General features: G+C 32.1%; 1 protein-coding gene across 4 annotated transcripts in view; it reads right to left on the reverse strand.

The window, feature by feature from the left end:
• Positions 1-7,056: 7,056 nt before the first annotated feature.
• Positions 7,057-24,765, reverse strand: part of Pym (partner of Y14 and mago) — a 64,373-nt gene continuing 46,664 nt past the window's right edge. For all 4 annotated transcript variants that reach the window (XM_067268865.1, XM_067268864.1, XM_067268866.1 and 1 more), the window contains exons 3-4: positions 12,610-12,703; positions 7,057-8,814 (exon numbers count right to left, since the gene is read on the reverse strand). In XM_067268865.1, coding sequence (XP_067124966.1) covers positions 8,322-8,814; positions 12,610-12,703 — 587 coding nt within the window. In that variant the 3' untranslated portion in view covers positions 7,057-8,321. The remainder of the gene's footprint in view (positions 8,815-12,609; positions 12,704-24,765) is intronic.

Below are 24,765 nucleotides of genomic sequence, written 5' to 3' on the forward strand. Positions count from 1 at the left end.
GTCATATTACGCATAATTTAACATAACCAAGATTAAACTCAGGAAATGTGAAACTTAGACTACACCCTGTGACAATATACACCTTAATCTGTGACAACATACCCCTAGACAGGGAATGTTGTCACAGGGTAACACAATTTTCTAACAAAGTTTCTAAAATAATTAATAACTATGACAAAAAATCATTGAATGTTCATATATTTATTATAAACCAAATCAAAAGATATGTAGGCAGTGGTGATATTCAGCGGGTTCGCACAGGTTCGCCCGAACCCGTTGTTAAAATTTTCAGTTTTCCGAACCTTGTTAAACACACGGAACATTTCTCAGTGGTTTTGTTTTTGTTTTTAATATATTAAAATATACGTATTATACTCTGTAATACTACTAGAGCCTTATACCCCGTTCGCACCGAGCATTTCAATCTAGATTGTGAGCAAGGTCGGGGACTATGCCTTGGTGCGATCTCTCTCGACCGTTTCAATCTCGACCGAAACGAGGTTTAATCGCAATCGATTCAAGAGAGTTCTTGAAACTAGATCCAGTCATAAGAGAGATCTCATAATCTCACGCGCGCGAGATAATACAAGATGGCTGTGGAATACGTGTCGGGCTATGGCCAGCGAAATAAAAAGAATATTGTATTTCGAGAGATGATGACATCTGTCTATTATCAGCAGTGCCAGTCGGGGTGAAAAGTTTCTCTGCCTAAAATAAAATAAAAAAAAAAAGGTCGACAGCACTAATATACTATTGTTACTTCGCCCAGGGCCCCTTACGTTCCAAATACGCCACTGATTATTAGATATATCGCAAGAAAAGGTATTGTATTTATTTCTAGCCAAAACTTCCATTTCGTTTGTCGGTGATTGTCAGGGAAAAATTTTCTGCTAGCGAACCCTTTGTTAACTATTTCGAATATTACCACTGGGTATTTGCACAAAATAGAATAGCCCATACAATGTTTTTGTGAATAGTCAGTCATTACCCGAATGCCCGAATTAGTGCGAATGTTTGCAAAAATCGCCAGACGCAATAAAATAAAATTTGTTCATTCGTAAAATTACAAATAGGACATAATTCCATATATGCTATACAGTATTATTATTCAGATAATGATTGCTGATCTAAACTAAATTCATAGGCCGTTGATAGTTTGGGGGTCGTCTTGTAGGACAGATATATGCTAAAACTATAAAACTTCGACGAAAATTTATACATCGTCTTATCCGCTGAGATATACGTTATATGTATATGATATATAATTGACAAAAACTATAAAAAATTGATACATTTTTAAAATTTTTTAATGAAAGTTTTTCGTCATAACTCGAGAAATGGCTGTAGAGCATTAGGAGTGAGCAGTATTAATATTCTAATATTTATTATACTCTTAATTTTGTACGATTTAAAGCGTGGTGTGGAAGAAGCAAATTATATATCCATTGCATGGTAAATAATGAAATTTATAACTAATCATACATATAGAGGAGCTTCAATAAGGACCATAGCAGTAGCTAATAGTATTCTATTAACAGGGAGAACTTTTACCTTCATTTCCTCAAAATACTAATTTTGCTTCTTACTTCTTTCTTCCACAGATCTCAAATTCAAATATCACATCATATCAGTGGCGTGCCGTCATTGGAAGCGATGGAAGCGCCGATTCCACCTTCCAATGACCTTCCCTTGTATTTTATAAAATATAAATTTTCATATTTTAACGTGCTTTGCATTAATTAAAATTAATATTTTATTATAACTGCATTATGTATCTTTTACAAATTTCTATACTACATGTGAAAAATACGATAAGGTTGCTATTGTATATTCGAATAATTTAGTGGCGGAAGGAATGTCGAAACCAGGTGTTTCCAATCAGCCAGATTATATAGGCATTGGCACATGCGGTTTACAGAGCACCAACCTCACCCGGTTTAGCTGGTGGATGCTTCACACATAAAGCATCTAACTTTATATCCCGGACCGGTTCTGAGCTGTTAGCCTCCTACCCGTCAACTTCCAAGCAGTCAGATTATAGGCATTGGCGCATGCGCTTTACAGAGCACCAACGTCACCCGGTTTAGCTGGTGGATGCTTCACACAAAGCTTCTAATTTTATATCCCGGACCGGTTGTGGGCTGTTAGCCCGCTGCCTGCTAGATATTCGGCTCCCCTCGCCCGATTATGTGAATCATGAGTAGACTAGATCAACGGCGGGCAACCCCCGGTCCGCGGGCCAGCTACGGCTTGCGAAAAGTTTCTATCCGGCCCGCGAGATCTTCAATAGATTATTAAATTGGAAAAATAACTAATTAATAGTTATTTTTCCAATTCTTTGTAATTTTCGAAAACGATAAGAGAAATAAATAAATAAAAAGTTAATTACTACATTTATTTCATATTTGCAGACTAAAAAAATTACGAGTCACACAAGAAGGCGTCAATTAACTACTACGGCCCGCGGAAATAACGTAAAATTTATTCTGGCCCACGTTATAAAAAAGGTTGCCCACCCTAGACTAGATTTATAACTTAACCCAACCGATAGAAGTTTACTGGCTTGTTTTTATGATAGTTCCGTATAGTTGACAGGAGTTTTAAAAAAAATCCATTAAAATATTTGATATATTTATTCTGCGTTTATTCCGCTTTCCCATCTTATATTACTTACGGATTTCAATGCTAAACCGGTGATATTACGATTTAGTATGTCCTATCTGTAAGGGGATGCAGAAAAAACGTGTACAATTCTAGTACAGTGTTAAAAAATTAACTGTTACTTTGGCAGCATCATTTACAACCAAATTTAATGAATGAGACGTACTGTACAATGGTACAAAAAAGCTCTAGAATTTATTTTCCTTAAATTTACGATTTATGTATCGGTTGTCATAAAAATTTCTTTCCACTTCTTTCCCAAGACTAGAGATATTCAAGTACAAAGTAACCGGTTTCGACTTATTTCTATTTAAGAAGTAGTTAAATAATTAAGCGATTAGGGAATTAGAAACATAAGTAAAACCCCGATGAAAGAACCGAAATTTTACTTAAACAGAAGCTTAACCGAACCAATCTCTTGCCGAGTACAGTGGGGACTGATCTCTTCATAATATTAGATGTAATAAAGACAGAAATTTTTCCAGTTCAATGAGAGTGACCGAAAAGTTGTAAATTTTGGAAATTTCGTGGACACTTGGCCCTAAAACGAATTAGTTAGAAAACGAACGACGGACAATCTGTTAAGTTTAACATATTTAGATTTTTACAGCTATGGTGAGAAACGTTTAAAATTTACAACAGCCCTGTGGCGTCCTTTGAGATATACTAGTGATGCGACAAAAGAGGCATTTGACATTGACCGGTATCGGCACCCTCGGGATTTGGCACGCACACACCTACCTGGACAGTTTCCGATTTCATTCATTAGCCACTTGTAGGGAGCTATTTCACTAAGTGGACTGTTTTAAGATTTAAAAAGTAAAGAATATTTTGTTATTTTTATGTACGTTTCTTCACAAAGTTATATTTAATTATAAGTTTCTTTAAAAGTATATTCGTACAATTGAAGAATTTTTTGTACTAGGTATGTATATTCGTCACACATTTTGTTTTACCAAGTAAGTTTTTTTATAATTTTAATTTTAGCCCTTATATCGTGGCTAGTGATTCAAAAATTTATTTTAAAAAAGTTTTGGCTCAGAGACCATATAATGAAAAAGAAAACATTATTAAAAGAGAAAGACCAATGCCTAAATTAAATATAAATACGTCGACAAAAAATTTCGACATTTTGACGATAAAATTTATGACGAATGACGATTCTTTCGTAAAATTGAAGCAATTTGGAAATCAAAATAGAATAGAATTTAACAATGGTAGACAATACAAAATAAATATTGAAAATTATAACGAGATAATTACGATTAATAGGTATATCTAAATTAATAGATGTTATATGTTTTTTCTCGAAAAGAGAATTGGCATTTAGAGGGCGTAGGGAATTTATTGAATCTAATAACGGAGGTAATTATATTGAACTTTCTTATTTATTAAGTACGTCAGATAATCTATTAAAAATACATTTAAAGAAGTATACGGTTTTTACTGGCTTATCGAACAAACGAATACGAACGGGCCCTGACGCGCAATTAATTGATTGCCCCTGTAAGTCGGCTTCTTACAGAAACACAGCTTCCCTATCATCAAATGTCACGGCACGCCACTGCATCATATGCCAATTAATATCTGTCAGATTAACAAAATAATATAAAAGAAAAAAGAAAATTACTAAAGTTTACATTAGAGAACTAAATTTAAAATAGAGCCAACTAAGATTTTATAACAGAAGATTGGTTAGAATGCAACACATCATTATATAATTAACCTCAGAAATTAAATTGCAGCCAGCCGTTTCTCTTTCCTCCCAGGGTATTGTTCATTTAGGAACGAATAAAACTTTGTACCTGGCGGTGCAGTAATATAGGTAACACTACAAACGACCACACAATAGTTTTTGAAGTTGTGTGTGGCAGAAAGCTGTGGTTCATTATCACAGGTAGAAAACGAGCACCGCGTTTCATTGCGTATCCAACCCAAAGACGCACGTGTTTTCTCGAAGCAGTTTTCTTTGCCTGTGTACAGGTGGCGCTCAACTCAGTTCCACTAGCTCTATACCCTCACATGCCTCAACCTATCTATTGATTCTTAAAACGGAAACTTATTCTTTTCGTTTAAGACCACTCTTACCTTGCTCTATTCTTTTAATCTCATATAGAAATGGGTATACAGATTCAAATCCTTTTTATCCCTTAGTTTTCGTTTTAATAAAGAAATTATTATTGTTTCGACTACTACTTGTTGAATTTCTTTACGTTTTCCCCGTCATACTGTATATTCATTTCACTTTTCTGTAAAGGATTATATTTTCTAGAGATTGGTTAATTAAACTGAATAATAAAAAATTGACAAAAATTCAAAATTTGTAATACTTTATATGGTATGGTAAATAGACTAATATTAAACAGGGTTTATGAATTTATTTGGTTACAGCAACACGTGGGCAATGTCCATTGGGAAGACTTTCTAGGGGAATCTGGCCTTTTAGGTGTTACAAACTCCACGTGGCCAGCCTCGCACCTGCAACTAACTACTAGTATTCGGTGGTTTTATCCACTTGGCCTACTGGTGGGGACAATCTTTTAAAAGATTTGATTGTGCATGCATCATTTTTGTAACGTCAAGCTTAAAATCTTTTGTACCATTCATGCTTAACTTTACTATTGAAATCTTAATTTTTGAAATTTAACTTATAATTTCAAATTATTAAAAAGGGCTTTTTTAACAAATGATAAAATTTGCTTCTTTGATTTGTCATTCTGTGATGCAGTAACAGGTACACAGTATCCATAACTACAAATGTGTGTTCCTCCGGGTGCTACAAATGCTTGACTTTTTAAATATCAGCATAAAAAATAGTTTTATTCATCAACAGCACATTTTGTTAAAATAGCTACAATATATGATACATCTATGATGCAATTAGAAAACGGTCCTTAATTTTATAACAGGAAATGTTAGAAACTTGTTTCTTCATTCACATTTGACAATAAGGAACCATTGGTATATTGCACATATTAGTCAGGATACTGAAATTTTTATAAAATTTAAGCTCTAAATTTTTAAGTGAAAGGTTATATACTTGTTACAAAGTATTAAAATCATTAATTGTGTGCAAATGTTCACAAGGTTTATAATTTTTAACTCAATAATGTAGCAACAATATGAAAATGCAATGATCAGAAACTACACAGGTTCAATAAACTGTTTATTGTTAAAAGATGTCTGCTCACTTCACTGTATAATACTATACAAATCAGATGTAAAAATTATTTTAAAAGCCAACACATTTGTCCATGTGTCAATGAAGTCCTTTAAAATATTAAAACTTGTCGTTCCGTGTGTCGAAATACATAGACTGAAAATTGTCCGAAATCGGATGTGCCCTTTTCAATGTTTGAGTTTTGGCAGTCTTTGTCGGCGATGCCTATAAAAACAAAAGAAAAAAAATCGGACCCGGTCGCCGGAAAGTTACAGAAGAAAACAATCCGTTGAAACCAATGCAAATACATTATTTCCAATTATTCTATCCAAACTAACAACTCACAAGCTACAGCAATTTATTGCTATAAAAACTTTTATAACAATGAAACTGTATTTTGGATAATAATACTGGCCAACAACTTTATTGAGAGTGCACTTCTCGTAGACGTGTTCACAATCACTAGTTTACATTTTACCGTCGACGAACAGAATTCAACAATGGGCAACGGGCAGCCCGTCGCAATTTCTCGGCATTAATTTTAACATCGTATGCAACAAATCATCATTCATTGTTTAATTTAAAAAAGATATTGTCCTGAGCATTAACCATTGATTTATCTACTTCGTCTTCAAATATACATGTACAGTACAGATATTTTATAAAACAAAAATGGTTAACAAACTAATTACAGATTTGAATTTTTACCATGGCATACAATAATAAAAAGCTGCATATGAAACAATTTTTGGAAAAAAAAAAGTCAAAATGGTGTTATAATAGACATCTTTAGTTACAAGTGCAACTAGTTTTAACTGAAAAAACAAAAACGTTCAGGTGTTGAAAATAGAAAACACATTGTGTACACGAATTTTCCTCCTCGTAAATTTAAAAACAAGAAATTAAAAACAGCAATTCATTAAAACACAAATTCTTTTTTATGCAACAGTCAAGAACAGGGATGGGCAACCCACGACCTGCATTAATAATTTTTGCAACCCACGTCGTATAAAATATGAATAAATATTAATGACTTGAAACTGTGTCGCGTTTAATTCTTGTTAATTATGAAACACAATATGGTGCTTTGACAATCACTTGGCTTTCTTTTCCCTTTTATTTAGTCAACTAAATAAAAGGGAAAAGAAAGCCAAGTGATTGTCAAAGCACTATATTGTGTTTCATAATTAACATGAATAAATATATTAATTTCCCAGAATAAAGAAGTATGCAGCAAAAATTTAAATGTCATTTAAATGTCATAAACATGGAAAAAGGTTGCCCATCCTTGGTCAAGAACATAGCCTCTTCCATTAGACATCAGTAATTGAGGGGGGGGAAATCACAAATGTTTAACATTTTATTCTGAATTCATTATCTTATTTAAATAATGCAGTTTTTAAAATAATAAATGGGAACATTAAAAACCTATCTGGTCATAACACTATCTTCTTGCAATCTACCTTGCTATTAAAATGTGAAAATAAACGGCATGATTCGTTTAATAGCTCCACACCAAATGCTTTCCATAAAATTAAAAACCAAATTTTGTTAAAGCATATACAAGTATATATGCTTTTGTTTTCAAATAATACGTAAGCACATCATTCACAACACGGCAATTGAAACAATATATGGATTTACTTTGAATACACACAAAACTACAAAAATGCACCATTAAGTTCACAAAAATCAGCAAATCACCACTTGCAAGAATGCCGACAAGTCCACACGATCGGCGATTGAGAAATAAAACCTTTGCATAAAAAGTAATCTTATGACTTAACCATTTGGCTTGTTGGGGTTTTCATACAAATTCGAAAATATGAATATTTCATAATTACATCAGTAAGTAGTCATTAAATCTAAAAAAAGTAGTATGTAATGTCAAATGATTTAAAAATTTAAAAAATAAAAATTGTTTCATTTGCAACATCGTTAAAAATACATTAATTTGACAAAATGACAAATTTCATTCTGGCATATTTTCAACTGTATAAATTCTATTGTTAATTACATCAATATTGTGAAACTTAAGTATGCATTGGATTATTGTCTATTGTTAAACCAAAAAGTGATTGAATTGTTTTTTGTTACATTAAAAAAAACAAACAAATTGATAGCAAACCTTCAAAGAGCAAAACTAATCTATGGTGTTGCCTTGCAAAAATTGACATTACCATAAATTTCATGGTAATTAATAAATTTAGTGTGTAAATATTTAAATTCTCCTAAAACATAGAAAAAGTGTCGTCCAAAATTGTTTGTATAACAATATACAAATGCAAAACTTAGGTCCATGTGGTAGGAAAAAAAATTGGGGAACACAAGACTTTATGTGTATATATAAAATCATATGTGGCAGAAGTGACGATTTAAATAGTTTTGTACAAAAAATTAGCTTCACTAGAGCACCCATACACATAAAAACACTATACCAACTCATACACACGAAAACATTTTACAGGAGAAGGAAAAAAGGGGGAGGTTTATGTAACAACTATTTATTCTCCAATTCCAGTTCTAATTCTTGGATTTCCATTTCTATTTCGGATTTCCTTGCAATTTTGTCTAGCTGATCTTTTTCCGGATTGATCAATTCTCCGGATTCTAATTTCTGTTTTAATGTTTCTATTTCTCGTAGTTTCTTCCTTAAATTTTTTATCCTCTTTGCAGGATCGGTGGCAATCGGCTGAACTCCTTTCTTCTGTACCATTTTATCAACAATGTTAACCGAGTTACTCGAAGTGAAGTGAACGGAATTCAGTCTCTCCGAAATTTCCTGCTCCATTTTTCCATTTTCGGTCTGATTCTGCTGTTTCTTTTTCTTCTTTTTCTTGCCAGATTTGGATGTGGGTTCCGATTGGACCAAACCGGGTATCTTGTTTGCGGTCGCATTTTTTGCAGCCTGAGCTTTTGCGACATCATCGGGATGAAGTCCCGGAGGTAAGTCAGGTTTATTTTTAGCCCATTGTTTACCTTTACTTTCGTATCTGGAAAGAAAATAATAATATATTATTTCTGAGAAGTTAATGAAGTATTGATTTAAATTTAAAGCCTCATGAAGTCAAAGTTTAAGAAGTAAAAAGAAAAACTCAACTTTAAGTTAACAAAGTTTAATACTCAATTTTTCCATGGCAGTAAACATCTGAACATATTCTTGAGAAACTGTTATCAAACAGTTTCTCAAGAATATGCTCATAGAATACAAAGCCAGTTTGTGGCACTTGAGAGCATTATGAAAGCACTCCCATGTATCCCAATCAGAATGCCAGTAATATACCATATTTGAAGGTTGTGGGCACGAGGCATAATGATGTGGTGCCATGTTTGGCAAGGAGCCATGATGTTTATATTATGTTCCATGTGAATTGTCTGTACTCAGAGAAAATTAAGATTATCAATCTATCAAACAGCAGGGAGTATATAGGAAAATAGGTTGGAGTTTAACTCCAACCTATTTTCCTATATACCAGCAATTTCAACTTAAAAATCCTGTATACTATGTCCAGACCTGCTGACAGCTTCAAGTTAGCAAGATTTTACTGTTATGCATTTTTTAAATGAAACTTATTTTGTATTAAAGAAATGAACAACATTTTGCTTAAACAAATTAAATTTTCTAATTATATTCCAAAAGTTACAATGTGATTTTTCTTTTAATCATTTACATTTGCCTGATGACAAAAGCACATTAACACTAAAAGTGCATTTATGTAAATTAACAACAAACTGATCAATTTGGTTAGAAATTTGAAAAAAATTTTTGAAAGAAAAATGATATTTTGTGCATTTATTGGATTCTTAGAATAGATTTAGTATTCGATTAAAATTACAAAAAATTTTAAATTTTAGTTACTGCTTAATTCAATATATTTAGAAAGATCTCAAATAAATATCTGAGTATAAAATTATAATTTTAGCAGAAAAATTGGTAAAGTATATAGGTATTCATATGGCAAACTAATTTTCATATGCAAAATGTAGCAAACAAGCCATGTTGTTGACTGGCTTATTTAACTGTTTGCCTTTCAAACATTCAATGTAAACTAATTTTGATTTTGTAAACACCTATTATTCGAAATATAAACACCCAATAACCCAATTTGGAAATGAATATTAGATGGAAGTCCTGCTAGTTTAACTGGCAAGTGAAAGTTGCAGGTTCAACAATGTTATTAAAGCATGTTAAGCATTTCAACAAACTGACTTGTACTGTATATAAAATGGAAATGTCTTTGAACACTATTTGTAACAGGAGAAAACTGAGAGGCAAAAAGGGATTCTAATTAATTAGGCATGCTGATGAAAGTTTAACTTAAAAAATTTATTGAGAAATCATCCTAAAAAATTAACAATTTTCCAGGGCTCTAGAAAAAAAAAAAAAGCTTTTTCAAGTGTTTCTTCTTATTTATAAAAATCTACAGCATGTTTCAAGAATCTTGTCCAGACTGCCATAATCAGTAGTAGTTAGAACAAGTCTTAGTATACAAAAGGAACAGGTTATGAATTATTTAGCATGATAAAAAGCACATACTGATTAAAATATTCCAGAACATCCTTTACCATAAGCAAGTTTGATTCATGTTCCATGTTACTTTGAAGTTCAGGTAGCATAACACACAAAAGTTTCACCCAAAGACAGTGAGCGATTCAAATCAAAGTTGTCCCCTATTTAGCACTTTCTGCATAGAGAACAAAACAGGCAAAACTTCATTAAATTTGATTTGCATACATTTTAGCAAGCACACAGGAAAAAGCTTTATGAAAAGAATATATATAAAATTTCAAAAATCATTACTAAAGGTATTATGACTGACAATGTGTATGAAAAAAAGTGCTGCTGCAATGAAACCAGATGCTGCTAAAAGGAGGTGCTTCAGGCTGCTAGTATCAATCACAGGATGTGTTCAATGTGGCAGCTGTAGTTAAAAACAAGCAGCTGATCTGTTGAAATCTCTGCAAATTTTCAGTACTTAAACATGCCCGAATAAGCTAATAGCAACAGACTAAAACTTTTTTTTTAAATTCCACATAGACTCCACAAAGCATTCCTAGCAATGGTTTTTGGAATTATTTGTCTCCCATAGAGCTCTTGGATTAAAAGATGTGAAGTTTTATCCATTGGTTCTCTATAGAAAAAGGTGTGCTTGAATAAGGTAACTAATTTGAAAATCATAGTGTACATAAAATTACTAATATAAAAGCTGTCATGCATGTGTGTGTTAATGCCTTATAACTCCTACAATTTTTGTCCAATCCAGATGAAATTTGGTTACATTCATTTTATGTTCTGACAGAAAGTATAGGCTACTTATTTTGCAGAAATATTAGCTATAGAATAAACATTTTATTGATTTCAGATCAGTGATTGCACTTACATTGCAGTGACATCAGTGACCATGTGACATCCATGCTTGAGGAAATTTCCCTTAAGTTGCAATTTTTAAATATTTTGGCATATGGCATATTTTTAACATACTTTATTAAAATTTAAACTTTATAAAAGATAGTCTCATCATGTCACTTCTATAACAAATTTTTTTAAAAATCTTTCCACGGTGACCATATGACATTCTAGTCCAATCTCAAGTAATGATCTAACAAGCCCATTATTTAGAAAATGTTATCACTCATCTAACTAACACACATATAATTTATCTTTGTTTTATCAATGTGGAATTAAGAATGGTTGTGTCAAGGGATGCAGAAACAGTATCACAATGTCAATCATCAAAACAATATTAAGGTGTCTATTACCAAAGGAAGACAGGAAGGAAATCTTTTAAAAGACGATAATATTTACACACAATGTAATGTATAAAGAAATTTTATAAAAAGATTATTATTATTTTAATATAAAAGCCTAAATCTGTATGTGTGTATAAGTGAATTCTCTATAACTCCTGTTATTTTTGTCCACTCCAGACAAAATTTTATTTTTTTGCTCTTTATGTTACAATAGATAACATTTCTGCAATTAAATAGTTTATACTAACAACTCTTCAAATTTTTTGAAATCTCTACTTTCTAATAAAAAGTATTCCATTATGCTTGATGGGGAATTTCTAGTAATTATATATTTTTGGTCCTAGGTGAGATTCAAACTAATAATCTCCAATTAACATGCCAAAACATTGTAAAATCAACTAATCTATTGGGATAAATTTAAATTTATTACAAAAGCATCTCATTCATTCATCTTTTAGGCAACTTTCTTTCATATACAATACTTTGATAGCTTTAACTCACTTTTTGTATGCCAAATTCAAACTTCCATACATTTTTCAACTGACAAATGATAAATTTTGAACTATGATACAGTGGTGCTTTTTGCCAGTTTTGATCTTAATAACAGCAAAGTCATTTGTGAAAATTAATGTTTTTATATTTCATTATACATTCACTGTAAAGACAGTATCCTATTGAAAGAGATTTTTATATAAGCTGGTTTCTGGAATGGAACCTCCTTTACATATGCAATTCTAAAAATATTTAATAGAAATGATATTTTAAATTTTGGCACAATATACAATAACAATATACAAAAACAGTATTGATTTTGAAACAGATACATCTGACCTAATATTTAAAATTATTATATAATTTGAATAAAAAGTTTATAAATAAAAATATACGATGACAAAAATAATTTGAAGTTATTTATGTTTAAAGAGAAGAACTATTACTGATATTTTAAAAATAATTAGAGTTTGAAAGTATAGTCTGCAAAACATTTAGTCAAACCTAAATTACATTAATATATATACACACACACACACACTTACAATGGAACTTCATCTTGTGGAACATAACCATCTCTTACTCTTCTAGCCTTTCGCCATGTGCCATCAGGCCTTTGAGTTGCTGCTATGTAAGTCCCTGCAAACAGAAATAAAAATTAATTCTTTTAAATACTTTTACAATTACAACTTTATGTATGTATTATCCATGTTTAAAAGACAAGTCAAAGGAGTGCAATGTATATCCAGATTTTAAACTGCAATTATAAATTTTTGCCTATGAAGTAGCCATCAATCCATAGGCATAGAATATACAGTGCAGTGGGATGTGAGGTTTTTTTCATTCTAGCAAATTTCTCCAGATATACATCATGGTGGGTTATAAGCACAAAATTATGGTAATTATTAACTTAGATTTAAAAAAAAAAAAATTAAACACAGTAATGTCTAAACATTTCTTGGATTTAATAAACTTCTACATAGATTTTTATACTTCTCATGTGATTTATGATCAAGGCTAGAATACTAAATCAAAAAACAATTTATTGGAGTATATTTAACATAAACATCCAAATGCTAGAACATTAAAAAACTGTTGTAAAGTTCCTGGTTTTAATTTGTTAAAAGCTTATAGAGTAGTTTAGAAGGAACAATGTCCTAATCCCCGAGGAAAGGCTGAAGTAGTCTGAAAACACTTGGATGTTTGTGTGTTAAAAATTCCAGTCTGATCCTTTGTTTTTGGAGGGAAAAAAAATTAATAAGCAAACACACACTCTCTGCTATAAGCAGTATCATCAACTTTAATTACTCTTTCTTTTCACAATAATATATTCTTAGAAACTTTAATATATTTTATTTTTAATAATAATGTACAAGTCAATATATTAACACATCCAGTTGCTTAACTTTCCTGGCAAAATTGAAAACTGTGTGGCACTATCTGTTATATTTTATTTTAAAAAGTTTTATATTTTTAATAATTATAAAATGGCAAAAAGCTGAATTTTGAGGGTAGAGACAAGTTTTATAAAAGTTGTGAATGCTAATAACGAGTAAAATTTTCATTAAGTCTAATCCCATTTCAGATACAATACACAATCCCCCCTCTATCTGCCCTTCGACCTTTAACCACCAAAATTTGATAGTGCCAATGCCCCTAATACACCTTCAAAATTTCAGAAAATTTCGACAAAAAGCACAGGAGTAAATGAGCTTGAAAAGTGAGTAAACAAAATTGTGTCCCTCCACACAGACATCCATACATACAGAAAAATCCCCCAAATTTCAATGGCCCAAGTCCAAAAATGTAAATTCTTGGGGGTCATTTTTTGACCAATTGTCATACTTTATCATTATATATAACAGAGTCGAGAAAGTAAAAAGGGTGATATATTTGCTTTAAATTTATTCATTTATCAAATACAAATCATCTAAGTTTTGATTGTTAATGAAATTTAACCAACAGACAGAAATAAAAATTTCTTGAGACATTTAATTATCTAGACAGGTTTCTTAATGTTAAGTAATTTGGTACTAGAGGCAGGAATCAGGCACCATCTCCTTGCTAAATTTAATAATTATAATTAAATTATTTTAATAAATTAATTTAGAAGGTTCTGGAAGAAAATAGGCTCTAAATGGGACTGCCCAAAATCACAGAAAATGTTAATATTTCAAAAGAAAATTTTAGAAATATTTTTAATCTGTATTTTTTAGATACTTATTGAATGAATTTAGAATGTTCTTGGAATGATCAACATTTTGAACATTGTGTATTTTATTTCTTTTGGCTTAATTATTTTTAAAACAACAGACTCTGAATATTTGTCTTTTGACATATTTAAAATTCACTCCATTCCAATAGAACAAAATCAATAAGCATAGTTTACATCTTACGAGTTTGAAATGAATCTTAAAAACCTTGTTATTCTATTTTGTTATATATTTTAAAAATAAACATTTAGAAACCAATGTTTGATAATACAATAAATGAAAATCAATGTTTAATTTAAAATGAATTAATTTTACAAAGGGTGGGAAAAAACCATATACACATTTCAGATGGATGCACAAGGGCAGTAAAATTAAGGTACCACAGTGTCAATGACAGATTCAACCAACCACCCATTTTAATAATCAAGGTCAAAAAAGGTGATTTTAAAAAACTTCAGGAGATGCCTTTATAATTTCTAAAATATTTTTAAAAAGTTTGATAAGAGAATTTATATAAAAAAACTTTTCTTAACTGGATTATGATTTTTTTTTTAATTTCATCTAAAATAAATATATTATACTGCTGATAGTTTTATTATTGAAGTCATAATGCCCTTTAAAAGTAATAAAAAATAATAATAATAAATAAAATCCATAAGCAACATCAGATAACAATGAAATACTAGAAAAATAAATCCTGTTAAGACAAAATCTTCTAATTAGCATGTTAAAAATTAATGTAAATAAAAGCCAGAAATACATTTTTACTGCTCTGATCAGTTCTTCACTGTATTATATATAAAAACAGTACTGAGAAAGTAAAGATTTTATTAATACAAGGCATGCAGAAGGTATTTGGAGGTGGTTTTTGAAGAAAGAAAAAACAATCTAATCTAAAGTAACAAAATATTCGAAGAGCACCACAATTCCTATTGAAAAGTTAAAATTCAGTTAAATACACATTTTAAAGAATGTAGTAATAAACAAATTATCAATCAACAGATATTCAATAAATACAAGGCACCACTAATTAAAGCTATGGGTTTGTTCAAAATTAATGCTTAAAAAGATTAAGCAACTTGATAATATCCTCCTCTTTTTTAAAAACTTATTGAGTAGCTATAATATTAGAAAAACAATCAAAATTTTGAGTTATCAAAATTTATCTATTAATTGAATACTTTACTACTTTATAAATTACCTAGTAAATTTAGAAAATCTCTCAATACTCACTCATGTGAGTATTGAGAGATTTAATTAACACTAAATTTAGTTCTCACATTTTCACTAATCTGAAAGTTAATTTTAAATTTCAGTTTGTTCAACATCTTTCAGAAGAAATTTCTAGATAAATCATAATTTTGTGGCATTAAAAAACCTATTATATTTATATTAAATTAATTTTAATTTATATTTTATCTACTAATATGAGGTAGATAATAAGTGCTTATCACACCAGTGGTAATAGGCACAAATACTTAGGAATCGATGTAAAACATTTAACACTAAATATAACTTTATATGTACGGTTCCTGTTTTTGATGGAGTCGCAAATCACACTTAAACTCAAATTTTCCAGCAAATAAGGGTAAAAAACTTACAGATCGAATGTTTCCGGCCACAAATTTATCAGCCTTCTTCAGGAAAAAGTAACTGGAAAAGCATTCTTTTAAACAGAAATAAACAGAAAAAGAGAACGCTTTTCCGTCTATTTTTTCCCGAAGAAAGCCGATAAATTTCGTGGCTGAAAACATTTGATCTGTAAGTTTTTTACATTTATTTGCTGGAAAATTTGAGTTTAGGTGTGATTTGCAACTCTGTAGAACATTTAATAAAACAAAAACGGTGTACAGAAGAAAACAGACTACATGAGTATAAGTAAACAACATAAATAACCAAAATGCATTTTGGACTATCAGAAATAGTCCCTCTTCAGTTGGTAATTAATATAAAAAGGTTAATATACTTAAAACTATACAAAATAAACTGTATGAACAGTAAACATTAAATGGGTGGAAAGGAGACAGGCGTAATTCGGCTTCATAATATAACAAGATGGCTTGAGAAAGGGTACACAACAGTAGAATGATAGAGTTGAAGGTGGCATTACTACAAGATGCAGAGCAGCTACAAAAGGAGGTGTTGGATATTATATTTAATTTAATTATACCAAGGGCTAAAAGCAATCTTTGTATGTAATAATTTCATAAATTAAGATGTTGAATAGATTTGTTTTTGTTAGAATTTAAAAGTAATTATATTATAAATTACAAATGCACAAGGGTCTGGGTCCGACTGCCTTTAGCAGTCAGACCCAAACCCTTGTATATTTGTAATTCATAATATAATTTAAAGGCAGTCAGACTCCGTTATTTTGCATCATTTTGCAATGCCATTCACATATATATTACAGTTTATAAACAATAAATTTGTAAACCCAATTATTAATTTCTGGCAGATCATTTGGTACATTATAACAACAATTTCTTTATATAAAGAATAATATTAAAAAATTTACTGCAAAGAATAAAATGATAGCTAAACAAAAGAAAATTTTGTAAATTACATCTGCAACAAATTAAGTACAGTACAAGTCTTTAATTTATATTCACGGTATCTTTTAGTTAAAAATTAAAATTTATTGGATACTGTGACATTCTAGAGAGGTTTGTGCTTTAAGAAATATCTTACAGCACAAGCATCTTCAAAATGTCACAAAATTTTATTAAATTTCAATTCTAAACTATTTCATTTTTTCAACTTAAACTTTTTATGGAAAAACAAAATTTAACCACCTCTACTTAAACATTTCATGTCAGCGAGTGAAATCAATGTATTATATTAAAAACCTAACTAACTAAAAACAATTAAAAAAAACCCACTAAAATTATGTAATTATGCTATTATTAAAATTCTCCACAAGTTTTTAATAATAAATTTGATCTTTGCTTAAGTTAAACATTTTGTGGCCCACCAGTGGCCAAGCGGTCTTTGTAACCTAAACACTGGGAGTTCGATCGTGGGTTTGTGTCCCGCTCGGACGGGCTGGCCACGTGTCGTTTTCCAGGTTTTCTCCACGTCTGTAATGCTTAAATAGGGGTCAGTTTCCCTTAAAAAATCCTCCCGGAAGGCATCCCCCCTAGGCAGATTGCCCAAGTGTTGTGTTGTCATAACTTAACAAACAAACATTTTGCCTTTTTATTCAAAAATTTCAAAGTTTTGAAAAATGTTATATATTCAGTGTTCTGCAATATTAGTGTAGTTAAATTTTTCCATCAATATGCCAATTATTTTTGTTACAATACATAATAATAATGTTGACATTGTTAACATAATAGCAACAATACAGCATCATGTAAACTGTTTATGTTTATAGCAGGTGTGTCAAACTCATTTAAACAGTGGGCCATTAATGCAACTGGTAAGATTCACACGGGCCACATCACATTTACAAATTTTTCTTAAAATTATAATTTGAAGTGAGAATGCAGGAATATAGATAGGGCAATTAAAACACATTATGTAGTTCAGTGAATTCAACTGAACAATATATTATTGCTATAGTATTGCTTTTATTTAAACATTTATTTTATCTAACGTACATATTTATAAAACTAAAATTAATTGTTTTCACTGGAAACTTGCTAGCGCTACTTCCTCCTACTAGTTTTTCAATATCTAGATTCAAAGAAAGAACAAACAATCTTCATTATGGCAAATAGATGTTTATCAATCTTGATCTGTAAGCTGTTTTATTTAAATTTCAGAGCATCGTGGCCGTGGGTCATAAAAAAAATCACATCAGGGCCACATGCGGCCCACCAGTTTGACATCCCTGGTTTATAGGAACGAAAGTTGCTGTTTGGATGTTGTTTTTAAAATGGAACAGTGAGACTGCTGGATGTAAATGTATTTAATTATGATTTAATGCTTTGGTAGTGTGCAATACATAATCTGGCAGGAGTTAAATTCCGAACAACAATCAAACTGGATGGCTAACGCCCGGAGTATCCACTGGCTGCAGACCTTATGGTAGCCTGTTTCCCTGAAGCACCTGATTTATTTCAATGTTGAAGGCAACATGTTCCTTGAGCGCATTGTTGCTGGTGATGAAAGCTGGTGCCACCACTGGGAACCTGAGTCAAAAGCGGCAACCATGCTGTAGTGTCATCCTTTGTCTCCTCGTCCCAAGAAGTTCAAGAGCCAGTCATCTGCTGGAAAAGTGATGCTTATCCTGTTCTTCGATCACCAGGGCCCATTGCTTATTGATTTCAAGAAACCAAGTGTCTCCATCACTAGGGCATGGTACTGCAAAATGCTGGAGAGATTAAGATGTGCAATTAAGACGAAACGTCCAGGAAAACTGCAAAATGGGATAATTCCTGCTTCATGATAATGCACATCCCCATACCACAAATGTCGCAACACAGAAGTTACGCGCACTAAAGTGGGAGACACTCTAGCACCTGCCTTACAGCCCTGATCTCTCCTCATTGATCTCTTAAAGAAGTCCTTAAAAGGTCGACAGTTCCGGTCAGACATAGAAGTAGCAGGTAGGTTCCGGCAGCAGGTAGTTTCAGACTTCTTCAAACAGCAGAAACAAGAGTTTTACCAATGGGGTATATTCAAGCTGGTGAAACAGTGGGATGCTTGCCTAAATGGTCATGGAGCTTTTGCACGACTGGCAATACCAAATCTGGACTGTACAGCCTTCGAACAGAAACTTTTTGATCATGTCTTATATATAACAGAACCACAAAAATAATAAAAAGGAAATAGACAACTAAACTTGAAGGATCTACACCAAAATCTCTTTCCAAAACAAAAAACTTTATGAATTATATATTTCTAAATTAGACCAGATTCAAGTTCTTATAATACAGATAATTACGACACAAATTATTTTAAAAGTTTATGTAGACAAAAACAGAATGAATATAAAAGAGCTCGTACTGATAATTACCAGATCACCAATGCTAAAATTAAACACGGATCTTTAGTGTTCGCTAAGTACAAGGAAGCAGGACAAAATGATCAGTACGACAAACAAAGTAGTTGAGACAAAGTATTTTTAAAATCAAGCATCAAAATTTAAAATACCCACCAAAGAGAAAAACTGAGAAATTTTCAGAAAAAGTAACTGTATAGCAATACATTAAGCAATTACTTAATATTGGCATGTAGCCAATATTAAATATCAACAATATACTTGCATAATTATTCAATTGAAGTAAAATATACAATGTTGAAGGATACAGAAATTTTTAATTATCTCACATCATAGTCAGTTTACCAAACCAAACCAAACCTACAGAGATGTTTTCTATCTTTGTAAAGCAAAAGATCTGTACAGAATTAACATTAGATGAATATAAAATGAAATTCATTAATAAAAAGTAACAAGGTCTATAATAATTCTTGTCAAAATTTATGAAATTGATTATTATTAAACAAACCTATCTTTTTTACCTACAGAAATCAAGCAAACAAAACAGTTGACAATATTTAAAAAACAGATTACTTGTTAATTAAGTGTGTTATGTGACACAAGTTCTTAGTCACATCAAAGATGGTTTTAAATGTTTAAATGACACAAATTGATACTGAGGATCTAACTTTTTATGTAAAAAAAAACAAAAATAATTTTTAGATGATTTGTTGAAATTTTGTGTGGCAACCTAGTTCATGGCATATCAGTCAAGAATTACTAGTTATGTAGAATGCATCAATATACTTTTAATCCTGCTTTAAATTGGAATGTATAAATATAATTCTAAAAAAAAAAAAAGTTAACTAAGCCAAGAAGTTAAAACTTTAATAAATAAATGCTTTTGAAAAAGCATTTTTCTGGCCCCATCCTCAATAAAATGCAATAGTTCAATAGTCAAAATTTTCAGATTTAGCAAATTTCTTCTTTTTTAACCAAATTTTTGGCTATAAAAAGAAGAAAGGCTTCTATAGATGATTAATGCTGATTAAAACTGTTATTGTACTTTAAAAATGTATATAAAATACAGAGCACTTTTTGATAAATTAAAAAAAATTAGAGAGTTATACTAGATTTTCAGACTGAAATATTAAAATACTTTATGTAAATTTTAATTCACACACTAAATTATTAAATACTGTCACGTATTTCTACCTTTTAAAGTTTATAGGGTTAGCCTATATTAATAAAAAGCTTACATGAATAAATTATGTACTTTTTTTAAAATCAATAATGTCATGTCATATTTTCAAATTAATTTCATTTATATTATTAGCTGCATAGCATGTTAAACAACAAAACAGTTTTTTTTATATTAAACCCAGTTTCAAAATATCAAAATGACAGAGAAAGAAAAAAAAAAATCAGCTTACTCTGAAGTTAGTTAACCAAATTATAGATTATTAAAAATAAATATGAATTCTTATTGCTAACCTAAGAGAAAATATAAATAATTTAACACCAAAATACGAGAAGAGATGCAACCGATTACATTTAAAAATAAATGACTGATGTTATAAATTAAATAGAATAATACAATTATAATTAACATATGGAACAGTCACTAATCTAATCTTTAATCTTTTTTCTTAGAATTAGTTACTTTCCATGCAAAGACTTCCATTTTCTAAAAGTATTTTTGGACTCATACTAGTCCATCTTCGGGTGTGATCTTGGTAATGTTACTTGATTTAATCTTGTTCAATAGCAGTTTCTATTTTACAAAATACCACATTGAATAATTCTCGTTCAAATGGGAACAGGAATAATGGTGAAAACGCGGATGATGGATACCTCCAAAGGTTGCAGGCAAGGGTGAAACACTTCACACAAACCAAGTTAGCTGGGGAGTGGGGCTTGCGTAGGGTGGTTGTGGCGTCCCCTGACATGCCTAGGCTGTTCGCCTTTGCCAAAACTCATAAAGACACACCCTCTCTCGGACCAGTCCTAGATAAGGCCAGATCCCCCACCAGGGCTTTGGAATCTGCCATACACAAACTTGTGTGTGACCAAATGAAGGCGTACCCTTGGGCTATCAGGAACCCGATCAAACTGGTGGAGTCCTTGAGGTTTCTCACCACTACTGAAGCAGCTTGTATCACCGTTCTTGATTTTGTGTCACTGTTCCCGTCCATTAAAATACAGACGTGTTTTTGCGAGATCAGGGATGTATTACCAGCCCGACCCCACGCCTATCCACAACACAAGCAGATCCTAGAATTGGCGCACATCCTCTGTTACTCATCCTTTTTCCGGTTCAGTAACAAAACATACCTACAAAAACGAGGTGTCCCCATGGGCAGCCCACTATCGGGTGACTTATGCGAACTAGTGATCAGGAGACTTGAACAACAAATCATCCCTTCATTCCTTACCAACATCCTCCTCTACAGGAGGTATGTAGATGACATCCTTATCATATGGAAGGCAGAACCGGACATCAATAGGTTTATCAACACAATGAACAGCAACGGGTATCGGCTAAGCGTTAAATTGGAACAAAAAAGCAACACCTCCACGCATTTCCTCGACTTGGACATTCAAATAAGGAACAATAAGACCACGCATAAGGTATTTTACAAAAAATGCCATGTACCTCTGTTCATCCCAGCTTTCTCTGAGGATCCATATTCATATAAGATAGCGGCTTTTAGGGCACTAATTAAGCGCAGGTTCACGCACAACTCGAAATACGAAGACACATTAGCCAAGCTTAGCTGTATCCAGGAAGTGGCATCACAACACGGTTATGAGAGGAACATAGTGTACAACATAGCACGCAAGTACACACGGGGAAATACTCGTAACAACCTACAAGCCGGGGTAAGATCCGTTGATAATAGTGCACGAAAAATAGTTGAGTACAACCACCATTTAGATGCGATATACAGAGAAATCGCATCCAGCACCCAAAATAAAATAGCTTATAGGAGGCCGAGGTCAGTATACAGCTTACTTCGAAATGGGAAGGACAATTTGGACATGAAAAACGCACCGGGCATATATGCGGTTTCCCTGTGGGATGACAGATTTAATAGAAGTCTGGTCTATGTGGGCTCGACCAAACGCTCCCTCCATCAGCGCCTCCGTGAGCACAGGTACAACATTGCCAACAATAAACTATCTACCACACTGGCAACGTATGCCACACAGCAGGGAATCACTGCCGACCTCCAAAATGCTCGTATAATCAGAATGTCAAACCACACGGACCAACTCAGAACACTTGAGACCCTAGAGATATATAAAGCGAGTTTGCACAACACATGCATCACTACAAATCATCAACATCTCCAGCCTGGAAATATTGCTATGAGGGAAATGCGCACCCACAAATAACTTAATATTGTATTAATCCGTTTTACATTCAAAGATCAGCGAACGTAATAGTACGCATGCGTAGATAACATCCCAGCTCGAGCATAATATTCCATCTTATCTTCCAATTTCAAGATTCCAAAATTGGAATAGAATTCGCTTCGGTTTCTTCGTTCCATTCACTGGCATTTGAAACTATTTTTGGGTTGAAAACGTTAGCAGTTATATAAACACCTAATACTGGATTGTGAAGGGTTTTACGTCGAAGAAAGAAGTATAATTCATCCAGTTTACAGTAAGAAGTATAGTTGTAGGAATAATGGTTTCTAAAAAGATTCTGAACTCCAAGAAAGTAGAGATTGGCAATTATTTTGAAGTTAAATCAGAGTTGTTTGATTTAGCTTACATAACTATTTCGTCAGATTGAAAAAAGCAGTTGATATAAGATTTCAAAAAAATTAAAGTTGTTTATTTAAAATATGAAGATTTTGCTTTTAGTGTTAATCTTTGCAATAAAATATCTTTTGTTCAGAAGTTAGCAGTTTATTTAATAAATGAGGTTCTGAAAATTTTGTTCTTACACTTGATTTTTTTGTTTTAATCTCTCTGACCTGTTGGCACTAAGACCTTTTTAACCAAGTTCAACGTGATTCGGCCAAATGGCGAGGGACAGGGCTCCAGTGTATCTAAAACAGACCATCCCCAAAAACATTCCTGGAGTTTTTGACTCGTCTGGATTCATTCCTGGGTCCCCAGAACTGTAGGCAAATGCCTAGAGCAGGGGTGGGCAAGCAAGAGTTCAGTGGGAGCCAAAATGTAGGTTTTGCAAAATGCATGGGAGCCGCAGTTCTGTACTGTTGTGGCAGATAGTATGGTAAGGCTGGGAAGGATAGCACTTTCAGCAAGAGCCGCATGTAACTCAAAAAGAGCTGCATGCGGCTCTCGGTGCCGCATTTGCCCATGCCTCGCCTAGAGACTCCCTATACCACAAAAGTATCAATACCAACCAGTATTGCATCAGGCATCAACCTGAAAATCTTGTCGGCTGACACTGTTCATTCTGTGGCTTGACTTTGAAACATTTTGTGCAATTGGAACTGTTAATTTTAACAAAAATAATCACAACTAGCTAAAATAAAGCAGGTTAACAAACTATTAAAACTGATTTCTAATACCGACATAAACTAAATGTTACAATCCTGTATCAGTTGATTTAAGATAAAAAAATATTAAAATCAATATATATTAGTGTTTCAAATAATTGGTAAGTTATTTATAAATGGTAATCTGAACTCTAAGCATACTGTATATAGATTCTGAAAATGAAATTTGATGCAATACATATAATGAATATCAAGACCTTATGAAGAAACTCTAGCAGCAGAAGATCCCAGATGAATGGAGGAAGAGCATTCTGGTGCCAATCTTTAAGGGTAAAGGTGATATACAGAATTGCAGAAATTACAGAGGTATAAACTTATTGTCTCATACTATGAAGATTTGGGAGAAAGTTGTAGAACAAAGGATTAGGCAGGAATCTGAGATTGGAGAGGAACAGTTTGGCTTTTTGCAGGGAAGGAGTATGACTGATGCTATCTTTGCTCTAAAACAGCTGATGAAAAGGCACAGGTTTCCAAGCAGGAAGATTTGCACATGGTGTTTGTAGATCTAGAAAAGGCATATAATAGTACCAAGGCAAGAGGTATGAGATGTTTGAGGTAAAAAAATGTTCCAGAAAAAAACATTAGGCTCATCAAAGAAATATACGAGGGAGCAGAGACCCAAGTTAAGAGTAGTGTGAGCACTACAGAAAGGTTCTTCGTTAATGTTAGTTTACATCAGGAATTGGCCCTTAGCCCTTATTTGTTTGACCTGATAATGGACGTGTTGGTGTGTGACATGAAGTGTGAAAGGCTTTGTGTAGTATGCTGTTTGTGGATGATATTGTGCTGTATGAACTTTCCCAAACCAAGGCTGAGAAGAAACTGGAAGATTGGAGGAAAGTTTTTGAAGAAAGGGGCATGAAGATTAGCAGAACTAAAACAGCTTATATGACTGAATGGTAGAGACAAGTGTAATATTAAAATCCAAAATGTACCACTCCCTTTTGTTTAGAGTTTCAAATATCCTGGGACATTTGTCAAGATGGGAGGAAAATTGAATTTGGAGAGGCAGCATAGAAT

Source organism: Centruroides vittatus, unplaced genomic scaffold (assembly GCF_030686945.1).
Source record: "Centruroides vittatus isolate TY-2023 unplaced genomic scaffold, ASM3068694v2 contig_341, whole genome shotgun sequence".
NCBI classification, from domain to species: Eukaryota; Metazoa; Arthropoda; class Arachnida; order Scorpiones; family Buthidae; genus Centruroides; species Centruroides vittatus.